The sequence below is a fragment of the Corvus brachyrhynchos genome, unplaced genomic scaffold (genome assembly GCF_000691975.1).
Source record: "Corvus brachyrhynchos isolate BGI_N302 unplaced genomic scaffold, ASM69197v1 scaffold136, whole genome shotgun sequence".
Lineage (NCBI taxonomy): Eukaryota > Metazoa > Chordata > Aves > Passeriformes > Corvidae > Corvus > Corvus brachyrhynchos.
This window is the reverse complement of record NW_008239080.1, coordinates 5,553,693-5,562,844: the sequence shown is the minus strand read 5'-3', so window position 1 is coordinate 5,562,844 and position 9,152 is coordinate 5,553,693. Positions and strand designations below refer to the sequence as shown.

The 9,152-nt window shown below is 39.0% G+C and overlaps 1 protein-coding gene and 1 long non-coding RNA gene across 2 annotated transcripts in view; both read left to right on the top strand.

Annotated features, from left to right (window-relative positions):
• Positions 1-977: 977 nt before the first annotated feature.
• On the top strand, positions 978-9,033 carry LOC108447934. Its single transcript, XR_001863653.1, has 2 exons — positions 978-2,123; positions 8,073-9,033. It is a non-coding gene; the product is annotated as an uncharacterized LOC108447934 (long non-coding RNA).
• Positions 9,034-9,095: 62 nt separating this feature from the next.
• Positions 9,096-9,152, top strand: part of PRIM2 (primase (DNA) subunit 2) — a 97,334-nt gene continuing 97,277 nt past the window's right edge. The window contains exon 1 of the mRNA XM_008637662.2: positions 9,096-9,123. Within this exon, the coding sequence (XP_008635884.1) occupies positions 9,096-9,123 (28 nt within the window). The remainder of the gene's footprint in view (positions 9,124-9,152) is intronic.

Here is a 9,152-nt window from a genome sequence, read left to right as displayed (position 1 = left end):
TGCAATATTAGTCACAGAACTGATGGCCTATCAAAATATTTTTGGTGCATTTTGAGCTGTTGATGCCACACCGTCTTTCAGACATGCCGGTTTGTGCGTGTATAATTAATTGCTTCTCCAAGAGCGTGGCTCTTGCATGCCACTGCAATACTAGCAACAACAAGAAGGAAGAAAGATAATTTGCTGCCTTTATACAAATGTTCTCAGCCAAAAATGTATCCAGCATATATAAAGTCTATTCCTTTACTTTTTTGTAAAAAAGCCAGTTTCAGATATTTGAAGAAATCTGAGTAAGTCAGCTCTAGTCAGGCTTGAGTAGTAAGCACAGCTGGACTCCAGACACTGACTCACTCTCCAATTACCACTACCCAGATTTTTTTCCAACAGGATCTTTTCTGCCAATAAATCTTCCAGCTTCCCATAATGTACTGTTAGGCTGAGATCATGTCAATGTAGACAGAAAAACTAAATCTATGTTCACATTCATAAGGAGGAAAATAAGGCAAGAAATTTGGAACTAACTAGCACCAATAAAAGCAAAAGAACAACTGGAAAACATACAGACAACTTTGGAACTTCTTTGTACAGATCACTGTGGAAATATTCTGCCTCTGTGTTTACTGGGCCTGCCTACTGTAAGTCTTCTGTTGCAAGCAGGAGAGGAAAGCAATTTATACTTAAGAAAGACTACTTAAAAGCAACAAGACAATAAAATTTTACTTTGTAACATGTTACAGCCTGACTGCAGGAAAAAAACCCTTACATTTTGGTAAATATAAGGAAAATAAATAGGGGTCTCTACCAACCCCAGTCTTGCTATCGTATGTGGATAAATAATTACTGATCTGAAGGGCTGTTTGCAATGTCTTGCTGCAAATTTCGGATATATGTTCCATGTTCTTGTGACCACAGCACAAGAACTTTACTAAGTTTTGGCACAACCAGATCTTCCTTTTACTTCAAGTTTTTCTCCAGAATATATTTTAGACCAATTTTAATTGTATGGGTCCATACAGTGGATGAATTCTATGAGCTGTTGTATATAGGAAATTTAAATATATTTCCTTCTGGCTATAAAGCCTAATTAAAAAAAAAAAAACAAAGCAGAAAAATTAAATCATAGACCATATTCTACTTTTTCTAATTGTGTGGTCAGTCTCTTTCTGTAGACCACAAGTAAGCACCTTACAGTCAATCTGTCATCATTAGAGCACAACTTAAAATAGACACTGATGGAAAATGATCTGTCAATCACAAAAACAACATAGAAATTGTACTGTTGAATTTCCAGAGCTATCTCATTTTGAAGTAGTTTTTACAGATATCCAAAGATACTAGCCAACTGTCTTCTCAGTCCTAAGCAGCATGGAAAAGAAAATCTCAAAGTAAAACTGTGGCTGACAAACAGGCTAGTAGAGAGTCCCAACAACCAAACCAAATTGATATAAAAATTTGGTTGGTCTAGCAAAATCTCAGCCAGACATTTTTTTCAGTTTGTTTGAAGATCAAAAATATCAGGAAGAATGAGTTCCTGGTCTTTTCTTTGGCTGCTAGTGAAAACTCATCAATATTCAGACTATTACCCTTGAACTTTGAAGAGTCTGTCATAGCAACCTTAAAAAAAGAAGTTAGTGAATCCAACTTCAGTTTACTGAGGGAGACAGAAACCTTATGAGGCAATGCATATATTTTTACACCAAACTCAGGAAAATGCTCAATAAAAATCACTGAAGTAAAACATTATGAAGAAGGATAAATGCAATGAGAAATTAGGCTAGTCTTTTGCCTCCAACACCAATAATTTGTAAGAGAAAATGTATTTTTAATTATCTAAAATGTCATTACCCTCTCTCTCTGCTTTTTACACATAACATAATTGAATGTTCAGAAAAGCCCTTTTTTGTCTGATGAGTTCCTTTGAATTTCAGTACTGTCAGGAGACAGCGTCGGGAAGGTGTCGCTGTTGCCTACTTAGCATATGCCTACATTTGGAGGGGCAGAAGGCTGGGAGATGGGAGGTCTTCTTCTCCTCCTCAGACACTGTAAACTCCTTGGATAGCTAGGCTGAGATGGAGCCATAGTGAAGAACAGGGTCTAGATCACTTCATCTGCAGCTGCTGAAGGTGAGTGCCTGGAGATGCAGAATCAGCTGGTTAGTAAGTGTGATGCTGATGAAAAGAAGTGTGGGAAGAAATAGGACTGGCTGTGGGGCCGTGAGGGAGGGCAAGAAGTGGACTGTGGTGGTGTGATCCAGGACACCAGGCTGCTGGCATTACTACTCTCACTCTGACTACTGTATTACTGCTGCCTGCAAGTGAGGGATGCCTGCACATGCTTGGAACTGGGCGGTCTGGGCAGGCAGTAACCCAAGTGCTGCCTATGCAGAAGACAAAGCAGGAGAAGGAAATATGGGGAGACACACACACACACACACACACACGCACACACATGTGGATGGGACCAGAGTGGAAATGAGCTTCATGAGTTCCTGGGGCCCAGAAACTGTCAGAGTGGACTGAGTTGTGCTAAGTGAACTGGAATGGGCAGATGGGGTGACTTAGGAGCTAAGGATGGCAGTGTAACCAGCATACTTCTGAGGACACCTGTGTCTGTCTCTCTCTTTTTGAGACTGCCTGCTCTGTACTCCCCTCCTACAGCTTGGGCTTTCTCAGTGCCCTGTGTAGAGTTTGTAGGCTGCCATGGGTATACAAAGCAAAAACCAAGATACCCAGAGGCCTGTTGATAAATTAACACTCTTGTCTGTTCCCTGAGAGTATCATCTGTTCACTTCTGCAGGGTGATGAGATTAGATGGCGTTGGATGAGAAGGTGCAACACCACACATACTCAAGATGCAGTATACAATTTCATAGCTGCCATAATTTTTACTCATATTTAACTGTATACAGTTCATTGAGAAGGCAAAACTGCAGGCACTTAAGTATGTAATACCATCCAGGTACCCATGTAAGTTACAGGTCCCTAAAAATTAAATATGTATAAAGATAACGTAGCCACTGTTGAAAGCATTTGTAACACTATATGCTATCTGCTACTATATACTATCTGCTACTCCATGCATCAATACCACCTAAAATACAAAGTATACCAGCTGGATTCATTTAGATAGATTGTGATCCACCCTTGCTGTTTAGCTGTTACCAGATTTGTTATAAAAATATCAAGTCTTCAATATATCTAATAGAATTGTGGTTTTTAAAGCAATATGTTCCTAATAGCTGTGCAACTGATAAACTTGGTTTTCTAATTGGAAATATAAACATATTAAACCCTTGTACTTAGTGTGGCTAAACTGTAGGCAGTTTTAATGGTTATTCAAAAGTTATTAGGATGAGTCTCAGCTTCTGAAACTTGTTATGCAAACGTGCCATGTAGTTTTCAAAATAACAATGTGTGTACCAGATTTCTGCATATTCATGTAGGTGAGCTGAAGAAAGACTGCCAAGATACTGGTGCCAATAGTTATACTAGCTCTGTAGTCTGAAAATAAATCAACAGTTTTACCAGCAAGCCCTGAATTTTAAGGAGCATTACAGTAGGAATTGATTTCCACAGTGCTGGTGGATGGGGTTGGGGTTTTATATTCTGAGGCTATATTCTGCTTCTGGTGAAACCAGTGCAGTTTTAGATAATACTTAATGGGGAGAGGAGCCTTAACTGGAACTTTTCCTAGTCAGTTTTACGTCTTTAGCTCAAGTTCCACAAAGTTCCAGCCAAAGGAAATTACAGAGCATGACAAAAGTAACACAAAGGCAAAATAATATGAACTAAGACAAAGTAATATATTTAGTTTACAGTAGGAAGGTGGCTCAAGAATTGGCTGGTATGTTTATTAATCATCTTCATCTCATATGTCTTGCTTAGGCGACTTTCAATTAATTGGAATTTTGCTTACATAAGTAATGTAAGTTATCTCTAACTCCTTATGCTGGAATCTATTCCTAATGGGGAAGAGGACCTCGTATTATATGCAAGGGAGACTTCTTTCCCCTAATTTGCAAAAATATTTAAGTTTCCACTCCTGAACATCACTCATATTTGAAAAAAGACCACAAACCCTATACCCACAGATAAAGCAAGTAAAAAAGCCAAACAAATTTGAGGGAAAACAAATCAGCTATGTAGGCACCTAAATTTAGGCAGTCTAGATGTCCTTTCAGAGGCCTGCAGGATACCTACCTCTTTCCAAGTATTCTCTGGAACACTATTCCCTTTAAAAGAAGAGTTTAAAAGGTAGGTGCAGGTTTAGTGGCTAGATTAGGCAGACTAAATCCCACCCCAATGTTTATTTTGGGGGGTTTCACTTGCAATGATGGAAGTGCTCTGAGTAAGTCTAACATGAAGCTTTCTTAGCAATTGGAATGAGGCTGGCTACTTACAGTTAGGTTGGAATTTTGCAGACTGTTTTACAAAGTGGCTGAGTATTTGAACACTCAGTATGTGTCAGGACTGAACAGGACATTTTTTCATCATCAAGTCATGGGCTTAAACCAGGAAGTCTTCCTGGCCACGTCTCTATTATAAAATACCCCTAATCAAACACCAAAAAGGCTGAACAAAATCCTTCAACTGAAGTGGGTTTCTTTTAAGTGAGACAGAATAATATTTAAAATTTTTCAGACAATAAGAGATTTTCCTTGTAAAAATATTATAAACTTTGTTTTTTTGTATTATTCTGAATCCTGACAAATAATTCTTTACCTGATTAAAAAAAAGTTAAAAATCCTAATTACATAGCTATGTCTAGTTCTTATGTTGGATAGCAATACTTTTGGGGTTAATGAAATGTTTCAATTACCTACAGATTACTTGATACGAAAACATCCTATTCTTCACTGCTATACAGGTAGAAATTTGATTATTCTCAGGAGAGTATTAGAAATGCAGTAAATCCTAAATGTTATATGTCACAAAAGCATTTTCTTCTTGTAAATTAGTTTAGTGGTAATAAAAATCCAAGAAAAGAAAACATCAGTATCCCTTCAAATAGACAGACTTTGAAAAACTTCTATGTGTGTTTCAGAAGCTCACAATTTAATTATGATAAAGATAGACATACTAGAAAGAAGAAGAAGGAGATCCTTATGCAGCAGATTAAATTAAGTCTAGAAATGAATTCTAATTTCTTGGTCCTGATTCTGAATATTTCAAACCTTCCCGTCTGTTTGGAGACAATGGAGTGGTGGCTGAGCTCAAGCTGTATTTATGCTGACTGGCCAGCATGTTTCTGTTAATTGTCTTGTTGCTGCTGCTCCACACACAAAAAAGATCGAGTTCTGTTTTTCTTTTCCGTGGTAGAAATATGAATCTGCCTCTCTTTTCTTTACTCAGATCTAATTTCTCAGATACATGAGTGCATCTTATCTTTGATACTTCAACCCCTCTCTTTAACATTGATTCAATGCTCAAAAGTTACCAGAGGAAGATTAACAAGAGAAAACAAAAAGTCAACTCCTCCTCTCCCCCAAGCCCCAGCATGGCAAACAAAATTATTTCAAGTACATGGAGCATCTTATAAGGAAATACAAAGATAACATCCTTTTGAAAAAAGCCTAGTGCAGGGACAGCGCAGATTTTGCCTCTATATGTACCCTGAAAAATTATATTATATATAACAGAAGAAAAATGCAATGAAAGTATTTGCTACAGCAGCCTAAACATACTGAAGAAGATGCATGCAGCGAGAGGCAGAGGTGAATGACAGACTTGCCTGTCAGGATAAATTTAAGGAGATTGTAAAGATGTATCTAGATTTTCTCTGCCTCTGCACTAGAGTCTTGGACAGAGGATTTGGGGAATAAATCTAGGATTTGTGAGCCATATGTAAGTGGAGCCAGAGAGATTCAGAGTGTCACAAGGGATGTGACTATGTAACTCTCCACTTAAATAAATTAATGCTGAGAGCATATTCCAGCTAAAGCAGCCCTCTGAACTTCTCTTCACTGCATGATTCATGCTTTACTCACTTCAGAACCCGAGGAATTTAAAGGCCAGCTCAGAACATTTACCCTGCTATTTATAGTAAGTACAGAGGTATCTGTGCATTGTGGTCAGAACTGAAATCCAGGTGTAACCTGGATGTCAAACATTTAAAGAAGTAATAAAAAAAATGGAGAACTGTGAAACAGAAAAAATAAATAGGAATTGGGCTAGGAGTTACACAAAGATATTACAAGAAAAGATTTCTGAAAAAGTCAGATCAGTAAAGGAATAGAGTTAGACAAGGGGAAAATATGTAAATAAATATTTCGAACAAACAAAAGTTAAAAAATTATTCAAGAAGAACATTTTAAGAGGTGAAAACACTAAAACTCCAAGATATTAATACAATATATTTGAAGACAGAATTATATGATAAGTCAATCAGGCTGATGATACATGCAGTAAGTAAGATTGTCAGTTAACAATAAGAGCTGAAAAGGGAGCCCAAAGCAGAGAAGGGACATTTTGTGCTAATCATTGCCATCCATACAGATCCAAACATCCCAGACATGAGGGATGAAAGGGGTTTGAAAGAGAGACTACATATAAGCATCACCACATTTACCCTTTTATTAGCAGATGTAGTTAAACAAATAGAGAACAACTGGGCTCTGGCAGATTAGCGTTAGGCACTCTGCTAGTTAATATAACGAAAGTGGGAGTAACAACTCTGCAATGATACATATTTAGTGCAAACAAGGATTTTGTGTGTGTGTGTTGTGTATCTGTGTTGACACAGGCAGGCAGCTGGAACAAGCACAAAACCACAGTTAAAATGCAGAGGGTAAATTTATTGCCTTACCTCGCTAACTGGAAGATCCCAAGGCAACACCCTGGCAGAGACACACAAGCAGAAAGGCAAGCACTGTTAGGCTCAGTCCATCTGAGTGGAAAGGCAGGCCTGCTGCTTGCACCTATTTATCAAGGGTCCGTGCATTTGTAGTTTACCAACATGCTGTGATCTCCTCTGGGGTTTTTTTATGATCTCTGAGCTTTGACCCTCTCTCTCCCAAAACCAAGGAGCTGAAGCATGTCCATGAGAGTGCCTCCAAGTCTCTCAAAACACCGTTATCTGTTCACAGAAATGCTTCTCAAAACAGAGTATAAACAGCCATAGGGGCTCCCCACACTTTTATTCTCCACACCCTGACATTCCCAGATGCAAGGTCACTTGAGTGAATCTACCATCCTCCTCCTCCTCCTTTCCCTTCTTCCACTTTTAACCCTTTCCTCCCAAAAGTGCGTAAATTAAGTAGCAGAACAGTTTGGGGTGAATTGCTGAATTTGACTGTTTGCATGGCATGATGGGGACAGTTGACAGCTGAGCATATGGATGTTGTTGTAAAACATTTGTGAGGTGGGTTGTTACAACATCAATTATTCTCTTAAAAAGTGCTTAAAAAATCAGCCCCCAGTGGTAGTGTTACTGTGGGAGTAGTGAAAATATATTTAGAAAAAAGTAACCAAAATATAGTGAGAAATATTACCATCTGTAGGTTTCAACAGATGCATCAGGAAGAAAGTTTGAGTTTTGAATTTTGGGGGGGTTTCACTTGTCTATTTTCTTTTCCCAAGAAAATTATTTTTGTGTGAAAGGGTAAGGTCTTGAATCGTAAGTTTTATTTAAGTCTAGTAATACACTAATTAAGTCTAGTAACAGAGATGTTAATTTTGATTCTTAATTTCTGCTGAATTATTTTTATGTATCACTTTTTGCAATGCTGTTAGTGTCACCAGTAAACTGAATTTTAAAAAACCAAACAAACAGGGTAGATCTTCACCTAACTACAGACAATCTGGGGTTTAGTATTCAGCAAGAAAGGAAAAAAACCCTAGAAGTAAAACAAACAAAAGAAAACAGATGTATACATAGCTGCTGACCTGTCAAAAATCAGCAGGACGTGGCTCAGTGGAATTAGTGACGGACAGCAAACTGCACACCGTGGTTTCCAAAGGTGTGGTGCTGCTTATGTGCCAAAACCTAAAACATGAGCAGAAATTAAAATGAAAAGTAACTCTGGTGTCTGCTGTGCTCCTCAGCATTGTCACACTTCTCCCCCTCTGGTCCAGGCTGGATACAGCACTCCAAGCAAATGTGGGAACTGATGGAAGTCCTTGACCTGCCCTGGACAGTGCATTGCCAGTCTCTGTAAGATCTCAAGAGTGTTAACACACTGGTCAAAGCCAAAAACTCCGCCTTCTTGCAAATATTAGGAGGATTTTGGCGGAGGCACTCCTTACTCCTAAGCAGCTCATGCTGCAGCCAGGTGGTGAAGGGAAGAAATTGTGTGGGATGAGCAGTGGGTATTTGAAAAAAAACGTTGCTTCGGGTTAAAGTTTTTTTAGTATATATAAAAAGATATGAACTTGATTTCGGTTAAATATTACAAAAATATGAATGCATAAAAATATATCAATAGCATGTTTTCCCCTGGAAAATTACAGAGGTGTCCTGGAGAATGAAACTTGACTTTCTATCCTGCTAAAACGTTCAGGTATTGCAGTGGCAGAGGTTTGGCTCAGGCCAAAGAGGAGATGCCATAGTTTGAGAATTAGCACGAGCATAGGATTATGCACTGTAGGCAGTTTGGATGTGGCCACCTTGTGTTTGAAGGTGGAGTGGATTATCCCGCCTCAGGTGAGCTCAGCACCACGTTTAATCTGCTAGTACAGAGGCAGGCTGCAGTTCCAGGCCGGCTTCCAGGGCAGTGTTTGTTAAAGCTGCAGTCAGATCTCTCGGGAATGTCCCAGGTGTTGCCCACAAACACGGGACTAGTGCGTGTCCTGATCCATAATCCTTTTGTTGCTCTTAAGAACTTGCCAGCCTAAACTACTGATTTTCCTCACTTTTGTTGGCACAAACTGTATGCCAGTTCTGATTTCCCAGACCTTTACGGTCCGAACTTCTTGCAAGATCATTAACCAACTTCTTGGGTAGGGGAAAATTAGCAAGTAAGTGGCATTTTGTGGCAGGGGCATAAAACAACATAACCCCAGATGCAGCAAAATGGCCAACACAGCGGCAAAAATAGCAAGTCCTGCAGTTCTCTTGGAAAAATGACAAAATTATAAAACTGTAAAACAGTGTAGAACATGACGGTCCCGAAAGCGCCCGTGCCAGGTGTGGGCACTGCCAGCACCTCCCTGCCC